This window comes from Drosophila arizonae, chromosome 3, assembly GCF_054131065.1.
Source record: "Drosophila arizonae isolate 15081-1271.41 chromosome 3, UAZ_ARI_1.0, whole genome shotgun sequence".
NCBI classification, from domain to species: domain Eukaryota; kingdom Metazoa; phylum Arthropoda; class Insecta; order Diptera; family Drosophilidae; genus Drosophila; species Drosophila arizonae.
The window spans coordinates 20,176,546-20,193,959 of NC_142923.1; the positions used below are offsets into that span (position 1 = coordinate 20,176,546).

Genomic DNA, 17,414 nt, shown 5'->3' on the forward strand with positions numbered 1-17,414 from the left:
CAATAGTTTGGCTCATCTTTTTCACCCTCAGCTCATGGCGTCATCAACGCCCATGCTCATAGTAATAACATCTAATGTGAGACGTCAGTCAGCCAGTCAGTGAGTCAGTTAGTCAGTTAGTCGGCTCCAGGCCCGTCTAGCTGCTCTCTAAGCACTCATCAACAGCAAGAGAAGGCCGTTTTTTTTTTTTTTTTTTCTATTTTTTTTTTTAGCTGCTGCTGGGTTGCCTGTCATTATTGTAAAAAGCACTTGGCAAATACTTTTTGAAGCGCCTCAAGAGCTGACAAGTATTTTTTTTATCGCATAGCAAATTCATATGAAAAATATTCTTATCCATTCAGCTGAATATGCGGAATTAACTAGATAAATTGCTTAATTGAAGTTGAATGGGAAATAGGTCAGTAGAGAACAGCCGTTAAGGCAAAGAAGAGAAGTTTTTAAGTATTTTTTCTTCAACTCAATTATTTATTAAATTTTGAATATTTTCTACAATTTTTTCTGCTTTCCTAGCTTAGAAATGTATTAAGAATTGTATGGTGAATAATATTTTTAATAATGATTCAAATACGGCTTAAACACATTAAAACATTTCAAGAAATATTTGGTTTAATTTTTTCTTTTTTGCTTACTAATAAGTTTTTTGAAATATGAATAATAAATATATAATATAGAGGAGAGTTGCTTACCCAGCGACAGTTTTTCACCCGAATCCGGCGGCAGTGTAAATCCGAGCAGAGCCATGGATGCAATCAGCACACAGGGTATAATCAGATTAAAAAAATAGTACAATGTACGTCGTCGTATGATAATGGCAAATGTGATGTCTATATACGGTTCCGGGCAGCAGTTGTAGTAGATCTCATTACGTTTACCAGGCACACCTAGGAGCAGCGCATGCACCGCATAAAAGATCAGTATATGTATTAGTAAAGACAAACTCTCAATTCGCACATAAATCAGTTTCTCGTGTTCGTTTTTCTGTTTTTCTCTTTCTCGTGTCAACTTGGGCCATTGTCTGAGCTTTATGTCTAAATTGAGCATGGCATACAGGCAAGAGAATAAGTAAATAGTATATATGTATATAGAAAGAGAGCGAGATATATATTTAGATAGAGAAAGTATATTTGGTAAAGCGTGTGAAGAGTAGAAGAGTATTGAAAAGCGTTAAGAAATCTGAGAAAAGTTTCATGTCTATGTGTGTGTGTATTGCTTAGATTATGAATAGGTTGAATAGCTGATAGGAGAGTACGAAATGATGTATGCATTAGGTATGAAAACTTTAAGAGGCTGTGTGCATGCTGTGGTTTTCTTCAAGTGTAGTCAAAAAGTTCTCAGTGGGAGTGGGAGTGGCAGTGGGAGTAGCTGTGCGAGGGGGTGTGCGAGTGTGTGGACGTGTGTATACTTTTATGCCCTACTGTAGTTTCTGGACGAAAAGTTTTATTTGCATACGAGCGAGTAACTAATTTGAAGTAAGCGCCGAGACAAACATGTTTCCACAAACTTTTATCACTTTTGCTTGAGTTGCTCGAGCAACAAGCAAAAGTTAGTTAAAGCAATGCAAACGCTTAACGCTCACAATTTGAGGGCTGATTTTTGAAGACCCAGCATAGCTATCAAATCTATTTATCTATCTATTTTTAGATGTGTGTGTGTATGCTTGTATATAGATAACTGTAAATATGCTTTAGCAGGTAAAGCCTATCTCTTAATTGCCAACTTAACTTTTATAAGCTCATGCCCTCCATACATGCATAAAGAGCATTGAAAAAGTTTGGCATATGCCAAGGATTGGGCTAAATTATGTGCTGTGCAGCTCGCGACTTAAGCATAGATTACTAGCGCGGATTACACAGCCAGCGCACAAAGTATTTAAAAATTATCCTAGCTAATTGTGGAATAACTGTGGGATACTTCCACAGAAAAGTATTTTTGCATAAACTGGCAGCCAAAGGCGATTGCCGCAAATTCGCATTGAAAAAGGAAGCAGAAAGATAAAAAAAAAAAAAATGCTAAAGCAACAACGAAAAAAATTTAAAAGCCGGGCAACAACTTAAGCAAAACTCCCAAAAATTAAGCAGTAACAAAGAGGAAGAACGAATTATATATATATATATATGTGTATATAGAAAAACAAAGGCGAAATGAAATCATGAAAATCAGTATAAAAAGAAAGGCGAAGCAAGTAAATGCAGCAAAAGCAAGAAAAGACGAACGAAATAAAAAGACGCAGGCGAAATTTGTTGCACAAACTTTCTCAGCACTTTTGTGTGTTGTGAACTTTTGTGGCCAGTGTTGAGTAGGGAACTTTTTTTGTGTCTTCCTCTTCTGTGATTGTGTGCAACTGCTAATTTATAGTGTGCGTGTGTGTGTGTGTGTGTGTATTTGTATTTGTCTTTTAATTTCTTAATTGGTTTGGTGCGTGGTTGAAAGAGCCAAATCTCTTTCACTGAACAAAAGTTCAGATCTATGTGGTTGACTGTGTATGTGTGTGTGTGTGAATGTGTGGTTGAGTGTATGGTTGGGTGGCTGGCAGTTTAGTTGGTGTTTATGTGGGCGTGCGCAATTCAGCTGCCTTAGCATTTTATGCGGAAAAGTGCAATTTACGCTTCTATGTGCAAGTTCTGCTCGGTCCCTTTTAATTTCTAACATTTCCCAATTTGAGTTTTTATTTCATTCTAGTATTTGCCAGCTGAAGTTGTCTTAGCATTTTGGGGTGGAAGTAATCAAAACTAATGTCAAAAACCATTTGAGAATTACAAAAAGATGCCAATGAATTGGCCAATGGATAATGAAAAGCAATTAAAGAGCTAATAAAAAGGGCGGCATAAAAGGAAAGTTATAATAGTAGATATTTAATGGGGATATCTTCTCTATATAGAGTATAGTAGTATTTTCACTACGTTTTCAAATCACCTGCGGCTGGGCTTCACTTAAAAGCTATATCAAATGCTATTATATATGTATATATTTGTATGTATTATAATTTCTAGGCAGCATTCATTAGAGTCTTAAGAGCACTTGCACTTCTACACTGTTTTAGTTCATGCCATAAGAGCTTCGTTTAAAAGAAATAAATTAAGAGATATTTGAGAGAATTTGAGAAAATTTTCTAGGGGGTTGCATACACGGGCCAGGCCTTACCTCATACATAGGTTTATTTATCTTTGAACTACGCGCCAGTGGGCGTGGCATAGCATAGACTAGCTACAAAAAACTAGATGCCAAACTATGCTACGCCACTGACACGTACTTAAACAATATTTGTTGTTGTTTAAACTAGTTTAAACGAAACGTTTACGCGGCTATTTCGGACTTGAAAAGTTAAAGCGCCCAAGTTTTGATGATAGCTGATTGATATTGATATTCATTTAATAATTTGTTGATAGAGTGAGTGAGTGGGAGAACACTGGATAAGCGTGTGATTGTTTTTGAGAGAGAGAGTATTAAACAGTTGTAGAGTAAAGCTTAAAGAAGTTTAGTTGGGGTTTGCTTAGTTTGACAGGGTTCAATAGATGCTGTACTACATTCCGTATTCGATGGCCTCGAAATATAAATACATACATAAATATGATAAATGCAAGTTATTAAAATTAAGATGTGTTCAGAACAGTGATGTGAAACGTTTCCCATTGATTGCTGCTGCCTGCGTTGGCGCCTACCAACACTGGCACAACAATCAACGGCTCAAAATATAAACGTTAATTACTTCTTTCATTTTTTTTTTTCCATTTTACAGTCTGAGTTTCGAACGGAACGAGTTCGGAACTTAAGCGCGCAACCTGAACCCTGCGTCGGTTGAGTGAGAAATGTCGAATGCCATGTTTTTGTTTAAAGATTGCAGTAGTATTGTAGGTAGAGTACTAGACAAGTACCATGAAAGTCTTTAGGCTTTAGGCCAATGTGTGGGAAAACAAGTTTTGCCTCTATCCAGGCAAACGAGAAATATATTTATTATTGTTTCAAGTGGATGACAATGCCAATGCTTTGGCAGTCATTTCTCAATTTTTCTAATGTCTATGTTTACGTTGTATTTCAAGACAGATAGACAGAGAGAGAGAGAGAGAGAGAGAGAGAGAGAGAGACAGTGAGGGTAAGAGACAGAGAGAGAGAATGTGAGTTGGAGAGAAAATTGCTTGACATAAGCAATGGATACCCCTGCTCTAAAGCCAGTTTTGTCTTTGTATTTCTCTTTTTTTTTCAAGAGAATTGTTTATCGTTGTTTTTTTGTTCTTGTTCTTGCATAATTTTCGTTTTGTTTCTGGCATTGGCTTACTCACCCAGTAGTTCCCACTCGCCGTTGAGCACGTAACTGCTGATATCACCGCCAGTTTCATCTTGTAATTGCAAATCCAGCTTTAGTTACAATGGATAATAAGGGGGAGAGGGTAGAATAATATAAATATATTTATATATCGCTACGCCATCTCCACCTCAAACATAACAAATAAATAATTATTAGAAATCATAAAAATACTCAAAAGATTTGATATAATTTTGTTTGTTCTTTGTAAGCATAACAACTACGAGCTGTGTACTCCCTTGGTTGCCTTGCTTTTCGCCCTCTCGCAAATTGACTGAATCAAACCTGAAATCCATCATAGGTCCAGCTGCCGAATTTCATTTCGCAGCGCTGATCATCAAATGGAAACCATGTGATATCTATTTTACACGTCGACTTGAATATGCCGGGCGGCACATAGAGACAGGAGCCATTGTTGCGCACCACGACGTTCGTCTGGTAGGTGCCGTCGAAACCCTCGTCGGCGCTGTTGTACATCAGGACGTCCGGCTTCCAGATGCGATGCGGCGGTATTCGCAGATCCTTAACGCCGCCATAGTCGGACGTATTCCAGCGCAAGTTCATATCGTTCCACTCCAGTTTTAGCCACACATTCGTGACCAGCAATTGATTTTTCTCGTCCTGCAACGACAACAAAAACAGAAATTTCATTACAATTTCATTTAATATTCAATTAATAGGAAAATAGAAAATAGAAAACAGAATTAACAATTTAAACGAAAAGGACATTATAATTACCATAGGATTTGGATATAAATATTTATAAATGCTGAATGAAGGCAAAGCATTTTTTTTTAAATATTTTTATTTTAAAATATTATTTAATTATCTAAATATTCGTTTAAAATTTAAATTCCAATATAAAGCCCTATTAATCTCTATTACTTCTGTATTAACTTTTTCATGTATAAATATTATTTTGTTATTATTAATTAGTTAATAATTTATATTATCCATTGATTATGTATAGTAGACAAAAGCTCTTGCTGTATCCTTAATAATTATGCAACATTATTAAAGCCGCATCGCTTTAAGATATTATGCAACAAATCGTCGAGTCCATCCGCAATAAGCTCAAACATATTGCTATATACAATGAGGGCAGCCCTTTGGGCCACGAGCTTTTTCATGAGCCACCGGAACTATTGCATAATTGATGATTGACAGGCGAAAAGCATTTCAATTTACAAACAGCTTTAATCAAGCGAGTTAAATTTTTAAATACGCGCCAACCAAACGCTGCAAAAAAATAAATGTATATATATATATATATACAAGTATACATATATATTTTCCCAAGGCGCGTGCTCCAATAACCAAATCCGTGCATTACAATAAAAAAATGGGTTACAACAACAGCAACACCAAAGACAAACAGCAACTGGCAAACAATTGTAAAAAATGCATACAGCGCACACTGGGCGTATGTGTAATTTACAATTAAATGCTTGAAATATTCAGCAGCGCGCAAGCCGCGTAACAAAAATACCCAAAAACCCAAATCTCTGGGCACTTAACTAACGTCAGGCCAGGGGCATTGCATGTGTGTGTGTGTGTGTGTGTGTGTGTGTACTTGTGCTAGTCGTGCCTGGCATTTCACAAATATTTTGACCGAACAATTTCCGGGTATGAACTGTGCGCAACTTGCAAGTGCAATCACAAAATACGCCAAGCTATAGCAGCATCAACAACAACAACAACAGCAGCTATAACAACAACAACTGGCACAAAATTGCGACAGAAATGCGGTAAAATGAAATGGAGCAATGGCCACGGAAAGTCAAGCCTGGGCAAGAAAGGCCAGCCCAGGGCACAGCTGTGTAGCACCAGGCCAGGCCAAAAAAGAGGTCCTGCAGCTGCCTAAGGGGCGTGTCCAAGCTGCAGTCATCAATATGTATTGAGCAGGGCTCGGAGTAAGCATAAAGGGGAGTATATTACGATTGTGCAATGGCCTGCAGCAAAAGCTGAAGACAGAGCGGCATAACTGATTCTCTAATAATATTTTGGGCTTTGATAGAAAGCGCAAGACAGAATTGATATTAGAATGTGTTCACTGTTTTTGTTACTCTCTGTATGGCAGACAATCTGTGAGTGTCTTTATATGTATGCTTATATAGATGTGTCTACGCCTGCCTTGGCTAACCTGACTGTCTGTTTACGTGTCAGCCTATCTGTCTGTCAATCGATCTAAAGCATTTATCTTAGTTCCTCTATTATTCTCTATCCTATGCCTGCCAATTCATCTTTTTTTTATTCTTATCTTTTCATCTGTTTGTCTCACTGTGAGTTTATCAGTTATCAATATATTTATCTATCCATATGCCAGTCTATCAATCAAACGGCATGTCTCTACATCTGTTTTCATATCATGGCATCGCCATGTTCATCTGTCAAAGATAGATAAGGAGAAATAAAAACTTAAAAGAAGACAAAACAGATAAAGAGAGATAGATATACGAATGATAAATACAGTCGAGTCTCGATAATTCGTATGCTGCTAAATCGAAAATCGAAAAAGAAGCTTGTTCTCAATAATTATCGATAATTTGAATTTCTGTGTAGATCGAAAAAAAAAAAACAGATCTTGCCATTTCGAATTATCGGGACTGTACTGCAGTATATAATATATTCGAAATTTATTTACATATATAAATATTATCAAAAACTACCTCAAGTATTACATAAATAAAATCACATATATAACGAGCAACAAATTTACTGTATTTGCGAAGTATCTCAAAGTATCCAAGTTGTATCACGGAAAAAACTGCTTGCAAATAAAACAAAAAAAAAAAAAAAAACAAAAAAATAAAAACAAAATTCAGGATGCTGCAAGAAGTGTGCACAGGACACGTAATATTGCGGTCATAACAAACGCAACAACAGCTGCAGTTCGTTCGCTCTCTCTCTCTCTCTCCCTCTTCCTCCTCCCTCTCAATATATATGTAGCTATCTCTCTCTCAATATTGCCATAACATTATTGCACTTGAGTACAGCTTCCATTTCACTTATATACCCCACACTAGCAGAACCGCAAAGTACGTTATGCTTCCTGCTCCCCGGGGTGGATACGTATGTGTGTGTGTGTGTGTGTATATGTGAATGTTTGTTTGTGTGTGTCCAGCGTCAACCTAATCAAATTTCGTTTTTCAACAAATTACAACAGAAAATTGGTTTTTGTGCGTTCCGGTTAGTGGGTTATTACTGTGCTACACTGCATGCTGCACATCGGGATGTGTTGGTCCAAGGGGGCGTGGTGGCGTGGCCAGTCGCATTATTCGCCTTTTGGTGGCTCAATTTACCAGATTGTTGCAGTCGCGCATTTTGGCGGTGCTTAGCGCAAATTGTTATTGCCTTTTGTATAGATTGGCCCAAACATTTACCGTTTTATTACTTTTTTTGTATTTAGCTGCAAGTGTTGCGGGAGTTTGAAGCAATTCATTTTGATTTTTTACTTAAGCTGGAAAACTTTATTCCAACGAAGCTTATAAGAACTTTTATTTATGGCAGAAATTTCGTTTTGATGATATTATTATGCATGAAGCAATGGAAGGAAGTTTTTGGCAGACTAAGCAAAGTAATAATTCAATAATATTTCCTTTGTGTTGCAATTTATTTAATTAAAAAAATAAATAAATAAATAAATAAATAAATAAAATAAAAAATAAAATAATTAAATATGAAAAATTAATTGAATTAAAAAAGTCAAATAATTCAATTAATGTTATCATTCATATATAGTTCAATATTCAATTTAAGTTTATATTAAATAAAGTTATATTCCTCACAAAAATTAAATGCAAACTTTGATAAATAATAGAATTATCCCTGAGTTTATTTAATTTTCTTAAACTCAGCATATAAAATAATTGAAATAAAATTTAATTATATGCTACGGCATAATCTAAACAGAAATATTAAATAACAGAATTTTCCTTTGGTTCAACTATTTTTTAAAACTTAAAATAAAAGTAACAAAACCATAAAATTGCAAACGTTGCCTATAAATACAGTTGTTTTTATTTCTTCTTAACCTTAAACTGAAACTATTTTAAAAATTAATTTTGATTATATCTCATAGCATTTCAGAGCTTTGCGAAATAGTAGTATTATTTTTCACTCCACGTATTTTTGCGAAACTCATTATCTAATAGAATGAATGCCACAACTCATTTGGCCAAATGGCAACTTCCTGCTCGCAGCTAACACCAATTATTTGGTTAAGTTTCAAAGCATTCTCTAGACACCACACACACACACGTACACACACTCCCAACTCGAAATTTCTATTTGCATGCACATGTTCATTTGCAGAACTTTCAACACAATTATAAAGCTGAATGCGAGTAAAAAGCCAAAAAAAAAAAGAAAAAAAAAAGGAAAACGGAGCACAGAAAATGAATAAAAAATTGTGCAGAAAAATGTATGTTAAGAAATAAAAGCAGAAGAAGCAAAAAGAAAATTTCTGCTTCAAGTTTAATTAAAATAAAAATGTGGGCACAGAGGCGTGGCGGAGGCAAAAAGCCAGACGCATGCGAAAATGTTAGCCACAGAAATTGTGGCGCTTATTTGTCGTCGCCTTCGGTGGCCTCTGCAGTTGCCTTTGTTGCTATTGCTGCTGTTGTTGTTGTTGTTGTTGCTGTTGTTATTGCATGCATGCAAAACAGCAGACAGTTGACGGAGAGAGTGGGAGCATGAGAGTGGCGCAGTCGTATAGGCACATAGTGTGCTGCCATTTCTTTTTTTACGTGTATGTGTGTGTGTTTGTAGTGTAGTGTAGACGCGAGCATCGAGCAACAGACGTAACATAAACGAGGCTTATTTCCATTCAAAAAGCACCAGCGTATGCATGCCACTCGCTCGCTCGCTCGCTATATCTCTCTGTCTTCCACTGCTTCTCTCTCGCTTGCACGCTCTATGACTATTCTCTTCTTATTCACACTGCGTTCTTTCGCTGTGGCAGTTGTTGAATTTGAAATGAGCGGCGAAAAAAAAATAAAATAACAGCAACAGCAAACGGCAAAATTATTACACAGGCAAGTTGGCTTTGCCACGCCTCCTCGCCCACACTACCCGCTGCCACATTCACTGCCCAGAAGACAAGTTTTTGGCTGGGCTTATAATTTGCATATATTCCATACACACACACACACACATGCACACGCAGACACTCCAACTGCAGCAGTTCATTGACTCGCGACGCGTTCGGGGAATTTAAAAGCAGCGAATAAAAAATATGTAGCATAAAGCGCGGCGCGCATTCCCCACGCACACAGCCACACACACACACACAGAGGCACAGGCGGGCACACGCACAGTCGAGCCTAGTTTCTTATTATCCCGTGCACTGAAAAAAGGCAAGTGTAACGCCTTGCTACTTGCTCGAGTTCATTACTCATTTTCGCTGATATCCGTTGATATACCCCCCCCCCCCCCCCCCCCCTTGACTCCCCTAGGCGCCTTGCTCTCTACTTAATCACTTTTCGTCCTTGTCATTGGCTCGTCTTATCTCTCGCTCGCACTACTTTTCTGCCCCCTCCCCACTCTCTATCTCTCTCTCTCTCTCTCTGTGTGTTTTTCCTGCTCTCTCTTTCTTTCCGTTTGTCTGCTGCTCATTGACGCCAATTAATCTGCGCCTCGCTTTGTCTGCGCCTTTTAATTAATGCGCCCGGGAGTTGTTTTTCTTGTTGCTCTTTACGTTTCGTTTTTGCCTTCATTTTATTGTATTTTTTGTTTCTACTTCATTCTGTTGCTTTTCATTTGGTCTTAAGTTCCGTTTTTTGCCCGCATTTTCTTGGGTGTTGCGCTTATTGCCCTCTTTCATTTGTCATTCCGCATTTACCGCAGCTGCACTTAATGTATTTATTTGACTTTTACAACAAAAATAGTTACATCAGGTGTTGCCCCATAAAGGCAGGCACCGATGGGAATAGTGGCTGACTATTCAGTGAATAGGCCACATTTAAGGTATAGTTGAATTAGAAGTAGCTGATTAAGTGTTGAATAAGATTGAAGACTGAATAATTGTTGAATCTGGAATTAGTTATATGATGCCTGAATAAAACTAAGCTTAAATGCGAGTCTATTCAAAAGATAATTTTTTTTTGTGTGGAGCAAAGATGTAAGAAAAGATTGCTTGCCTTTATCTAACATAAGTATCCGCTATATAAATACATATATAAATATTTTCAAGAAATAGTCAACTAACTATTATATCAATTGTTCTTTAAACTTTTAATATTATATATTATAATATTATATTAGCAAGCTATAATGCCTGTTAATTAGCTCCATTCTTAAATGTTTGCCCTGTAAAGCTGCATTTATAATTTAAGTTAAGTTTTTGTTTTTACTTAAATATTAAATTTCTCATGTCAAACAATATATATTATCATTACACAAATTTATTTATATGCGCTATATAATTTATTAAAAACAATATAATTATGAAAGTTGTTTTTAAAATCGATTTTCAATGCAAACACGTGTGTATTTTGTGCAGGTAAAAATTAATAGAAAATATGAGAGCAAAAGAACTTTTCTGGCGTGCTACGTGCGCTTTTAAAATGCAATTAAATCGAAGCGTGGGCGACTGGCAAAGGCATGGCCCTTTTGCATATTTTAAAAGGGAACAGCAAGCGAGCGAGTGTGTATGTGTGCATGCCTTTGTCTGTGTGTGTTTGAGCCGATGTAAGCCTGCTCTCATCGAAGGCAAACACAGTTGCCTAGTAGAGGAGCTGGCAAGAAAATGCGAATGCGTATGGAGCATGGCTGAGAAAGAGACGGTGAAGAGGGATGGGAAGCGGGGCATGAGGCAAGGCGATATGGAGATGGGAGCATTCAGTGTATGGGCTGAGTGCTTGAGGCTCGGGCTAGGGCGTGGCAGGGCGGTCTACCAACATGTGTTTATGAGCATGAATAGCAAACATTCGAAACTCCATTATCAAAATGACAGCTGCCGGCAAATATTTACAGCGCGGCACACATATTATATGCCAAGAAATATATGTGCATAAAATGTATATAATATATAAATATATATATACATATATATTAAGGAATATATGTACATATATTATATATGTATATACGTTATAAGCTCGATATCGAGCGACAACAAAGACAAAAGGCAATGCAAAGTGCGCTGCTGTGTGTATCTCTGTATCTGTATCTGTGTATCTGTATTTGGGCTTTGTATCTTTCGGGTACAGTTAATTAAATTGCGCTTTTATCAACAGCTAAAAACACACACACACACACACACACACACACTCACACACAAATACATATACATAGCCCAGTTTGGCAGTGCTTTTTTCAAGGACTCGACTTGACTTCCACAGTGAAGTGTTTACGTAATGTATCGCTGGCTTAGCTGCTAAACCAAAAATGCCATTGTGGCCCATAAAGCTCATCAATTCGCAGCCGGGCTAAAACCAAATGCGCCTTGGCCCGAATGCCCCACTGGCTTCAATGACAATTACAGCCATTTGTTGGCAGGATTTGCAGCCAAACTATATATCTTACGCTTTCCTTGGCCGCGTCTGCCAAGCCGTTAGAAGCGAATCAGCGCCAAAACAGCGAAATGTCATTAACTAGAGAGCGAAAATAATGAGCTCGAGCGTTTATCAGCAAATCAATTAAGTTTTACAATCTGAAATTTAGACTCAATGCGCCATTTGTTGACGCTGCTTAGGATTGCTGCTGATTTTAGTGAAAGAGTTTGACTAGCTTGTCTTAGATTATTGCGGATTTTAGAAGAAAGAGTTTTAAATAATTTGACTTAGATTATTATTAGATTACAGAGATTGTTAAGTTGTGACTGAGTCAAATTAAACCAAATTAAGACATTCAATGTTTGATTTATTCTAACTATGAGCTGTTGTGCTGTCCGCTACAATATGTATGTAATATATCTGTTCATATACAAGTCAGCAGTAATTAAGTATACTATTTATTGGCTTGCTCTAAAGAGACAATTGTGATCTGTCCTACATATACAGTTTCGCATTTTTTAAGGCAGCCGTCGTACGAGCATTTACACTCAATAAACTCCGTTCAGTTTGTTTCTTCTTATCCTCATCTTAGGAGAGTCAGTTCAGTTTGATCAACAGCTAAAAACACACACACGCACACAGAAACACATATACATAGCCCAGTTTGGCTTTAATATGTTATGAAAATGAGCGCGCATAAAAGGCGAGAAAGGGCAATCTTTATAGAAATATCACTTAAAAATTTAAATCTCTTATCAGCTCGAAGATAATGTTGAGAGTAGAGCAAGTGGCTGGGTGAAACAATTATTACATTTCAAATTATTATAGAATCATCGGTATCATATTTATTAAACTGCTGTTATTTCAGGTTATACATAAAAGGGGACTTGGCTTTAAATTAATTAAATGCAATGTTTTGTAAAATTAGAAAATTGATGTGCAGATTTTCCTCTTCAATATAAAAAAAAAAAAAATTAAAAAAAAAAAAAATATTTCAGTATATTTCTTAGAATATATGCTTATCACTTGCTCACAGACTCTGGTCATAACCATGGAAAGTCACTCACAAAGATGAGCGAACGTCTCAACCGAACTCTTGCGCAGTCGAGCAGGCAGATCATAAATAAAAACTAAAGACCTTAGGAACTTGCTTTCTCTAAGGCTTCAACTGCAATCATCTGTCTTGAACTTTGATTTTTCTGTCTTTAAATAAAAAAAGGATATAAAATCGATGTAAGAGAAGAGCTGTTATACTCCAACTTGTTCTAGCCTTCCATTACATGTTTTTCCTGAGTAGATTTTTTGCTTAGGCTCAAGTCGAGTTAAGATCATTTGAAGGGGAGCTGTGTCTTTGGCTGTCAAAGTGTTGTCCCAATTTGGGACGATATAAGCAAAACACTCGGAAAGGCCATTGAGCAATGCTCTGGACATGAGCATATATGAGAATGCGTGTGTGTGTGTATGTGTGTGTCACATTTTTTCGCCTTTCAAATTGTAAAATGCACATGCACACATATGAGATATATATGTGTACATATGTATGTATATAGAGAGATGGGAACACTCGAGCTGCAGTCATTCGCACATGCAACAACATCAATCAAAGGGAAAGTGACTGCAGCAGTGGAAGCAGCACATGAAACCCAAAGCCAAATGCATTGAAAAATGTTGAAAACTATGCCAAGCATATATATATATATATATATGTGTGTGCGTATGTGTTTGTGAGGTGTCCCGTTTAAGTTGATGAAATGCATGTATGGTGGGAGCGCTTGCCAAAGAATCTGTTTGGCACCTTTGAGCCACACTCACACACACACACATATATACACACAACTGTTAGCAGCAAACGAAAACGAAGACCAAATTGACGCCAGTATGGAATTAGGCGAACATGGCAAATGGACAGGACGAGAGACAGCTAGTGCACCGATGCTATAACTGTAATGGCAGCAGGAAGCCAGCAGGAGCCAGTTGTAAACAAACTGCAACATGATAACATTCTAATTTGAGAAACAGGTAAACAAAGGTGTGCTGCATAAAATACATAGCACACTTTTCAGGGCAGCTGCGCTGTGCAGCGCTGCGACGCGACGTTGCCTTAGCATTGTGTGCACAGCTCGTTAGGCGCTTGTGCCACTGACTGTGGATGCGAGCGAATGCTGGAATTAGAGATGGCAATTTGATGAATGCATTCAACACCACATCAGGCAGGGTTCCGAGTTGACTAGCATATGGGTGCAGTCAATTTCTTCCCTTTTCCTTCTGTCAATGACAGAGATAGTTTTTCATCAGAGATAGACTTAGCTGACTTTTTGGAGAGACTTACTAATTCAAAAAGAACACTCTCTAGATACACTGCTTGATTGAGTTTTTGGGATCCGATGACTTTTAGAGCGCGAATTTCCGAGAGATATTTAGTAGATGTAGAGTTTCAGAAACTGTCTAGGACTTCTAGAAGTAAACTGACTGTCAAAGGTTGATTTTCACATACAGACTATGAGAAATGTTGGTAGATAAATAAATTTTAACACACAGATTTCAAAGTTTCACTTTCAAAGACAGACTTTAATGTTCTCTTTTGTAAAATTTCGAGTACCAGACCTGCCAAGACAGTCTGCCTAGCAGACTTGCATGAAGGAAAAACATTGAAGGGTAGATTGAGTTACAAAGTTTAGCATATATCGACGGACTCTTAAGCAGAGTATTTTTAGGACGATTTTTAGAGTACTGAAAATACTCAAAAACTTTCGCTTTCCTGACTTTCGAAACTAGAGTTATGGATGCAGACTTTTAGAAACGACTTTTGATAAACAAAAGAGCATAGCTTAAAATTCTAACATGCACATAACTGCAAGTCTGCAAATAAAACGGTTGAGTTAAACGAAGCTAAGACTTTTTTGTATGTATTTGTAAGCCAGCAATGGTTGAGCTCGTGAAACACAAAAGTGCAAGTACACTGCATATTTTATTGTATATGTCTTCGTTTGCATTGACTCTTTAAGCTATTTGCTTACTCACAGACCCATGGTGCGAACATCAATCGTATCTCCCCTTAAATGATATTCGCTAAAAGATCGTCACAAGAACAGTTCAACTCAAGGCGCTCAAAGGAAAATAAAAACGAAATGAACCGAAGTCTTTTGTTTAGATCGAGAGCAAGTGAATATGATTTCTTCTCAGCTAATTTCACGAACAGAGCATCAAATGTTATGTGTAAGCTAAACATAAATGATCTATGTAAAGACTCAACTGCTCTGACTCTTTAGCAGAAAATTGTTAGAAATGAAAGCAACTTTTAAGGAAAATTTTATGGGAGTTGCATTTTAGCGAAAGCTCCTAGTAGTATATTTTGCCTTTAAATTTAATTGGAGTTGAATATTTTAAAAAATTTTTTTTTTTTAGTTATTATTATATCATATAGCAATAATAAAATCCCTACAGAAGCTTTCTTTAACTATAATAGATCTGCCAAAAACATTATCTCTCCAGCTGATGCCTATCACTTATGTAAGTGTCACGTGTCACGTGGCTCGTGACACGCTCTCAACTCCAGCATTATGCTGAGCTGCAACATTTGTAGCACAATCCGACGCATAAATTGTGACTTATTCAAATGCAATTTTCAGCAATGCCGCACAGAGAGTGTTACAAAGACACACACACACACATATACACACACACAGACACATGCAGTGCAACAAACAGGACTTAAAGCAGGATTCGCTTTCCGTTTTCGCTTTGTTTTGCTCTGTTGTTCTGGATTGTTGCTGCATTTGGCTTTGCCGCATGCCCGTGTCCTTTTTACAGTTGACCTCCCAGGGGCGCAATTATGACATGTGCTCTGGCGCCCGTATAAATCACAGGCAATAAAAATGCATAGTAGATAGCATAGAAGATAATCGCGGCTATCCTTGAGCAGGAGCATGACCCCTTCCTCCCCCAACCCAACTCCAAAGTCCCCAACACCAGCGCCACCAAAAGCCAGCTAGCTCCATTGTTGGGCACGCTCAGTTAAACAGCTTGCGTTGGCATCCTTAAAGCTTAATCACTTGGCAACTTGACAGATAAGAGACGTTGACTGTCTCGCTGATAAGCAGCTGAATTGATGATGCTTTACAGTTACCCACACTCGGCTATCTCTCTCAATCTCTATACTTCATTCTCTCGATTTCGCTCTCTCTCTCTCTCCTGTGTGTGTGGCAGTTTTTTGTGCTTTAAATTGAATTGCAACTGCTCTGGGGACAACGACGCTTGGCCTTTACGTTGGCCTTGCCACGCCCACCAGCACTAGCTGCCAACAGCAGCGGCAGCAGCAGGAGCACCAGCTGAGGCAGCTGTCAGGTGTTAAATCTTCAAATTGCTTTGAGACCAGCCCCGAATACCCCGTTACACCCACCCACACACCCCCCAAAAAGGCCGCCCCTAACTGTTGCCCAGGCAACCGTGGCATCCAGCAGCGTGCACGTAAAATATGCAAATGCAGCTGCGAATGCAGTTAACACTTAAAATATTGCTAGTGTCAAACGCCTCAATATCCCTGGGGAGCATGTTAAAGCGTTGCAGGAGCCGAAAAAAATTGAAAACGATAGAGGCATTTGCTAAGCAGTAGAAGGGAGAGAGAGAAGGAGAGAGAGAGAGGGAGAGAGAGAGGAAGAGAGAGAGAGGGAGAGAGAGAGTTGGAATGAAAAGTGCATAAATATTACGCTCAAGTGTAAATAGCAAAATTTTAAATTATTTTGGCTGCAGACAGCGAGAATTGGTCAGAAATAGAAAAGATTTATGTGCTATAGAATATGAGAATATTGTAGGAGTTATATATGATATAGATTTAAAATGTAAAATATATGTATATATATATATTCAAGTAAAGTTGCATAGCTAGGAGCTGGTATATAAGACTTAGACAATATAACTAAATATAGCTATCTCTCATTAAATTTGCATGTATATAAAAGTAAAACAGTTATTATCTAAGATGATATAAGTATAAGTATAAGATAATTAAATAGTGACTAAAAATGTACAAAATGATTCTACAGTTACTATCTGATTATCTCCATAGAGAGAGCAGGCGGACGTGAAGAAAACTTGCGAGATATATGCCATTATTAAAGCTATGAATCGTTATTAATTTATTATATATAATTTCTTTTAGCTAAGCTTCAATATTTCATCTTTAGTTAGATTTAGGATTAAAGTTGAAGCGAATTAATTAATATAAAGGTTTGCCAAATCAATCATCTGGATATAGATTTGGAAGATATACAAGTCTGAACGAATCTCTTTTTATAGGCTCTTATATTAAACGAATAGATTAATGTAATAACTTTTATACTAACGAAAGCATACTCCATTTTTTTTTATAAAGAAGAAAAAGATATATATGTACTTGTAAATCTTGAATCAAATTATATGATATGCCCAGTCATATAAAATAAGATATACTATATGAAAATATAAAATATATTAAGCAAAGCATTAAATTGTAGTCAATGTAGTGCCAAATGTTGTCAATAAAAGTATTTCAAGCCCAAGTATAATGACACCTTCTTACGCACACACACACACACACACACACACACACTCACACACCTCATCAGCTGTAAATTCCTACC

At 37.2% G+C, this 17,414-nt stretch overlaps 1 protein-coding gene across 1 annotated transcript in view; it reads right to left on the minus strand.

Annotated features, from left to right (window-relative positions):
* Nucleotides 1-17,414, minus strand: part of nAChRalpha5 (nicotinic Acetylcholine Receptor alpha5) — a 79,413-nt gene that overhangs the window by 10,742 nt on the left and 51,257 nt on the right. The window contains exons 5-7 of the mRNA XM_089465977.1: nucleotides 4,586-4,921; nucleotides 4,278-4,353; nucleotides 687-881 (exon numbers count right to left, since the gene is read on the minus strand). Of these exons, the coding sequence (XP_089322103.1) occupies nucleotides 687-881; nucleotides 4,278-4,353; nucleotides 4,586-4,921 (607 nt within the window). The remainder of the gene's footprint in view (nucleotides 1-686; nucleotides 882-4,277; nucleotides 4,354-4,585; nucleotides 4,922-17,414) is intronic.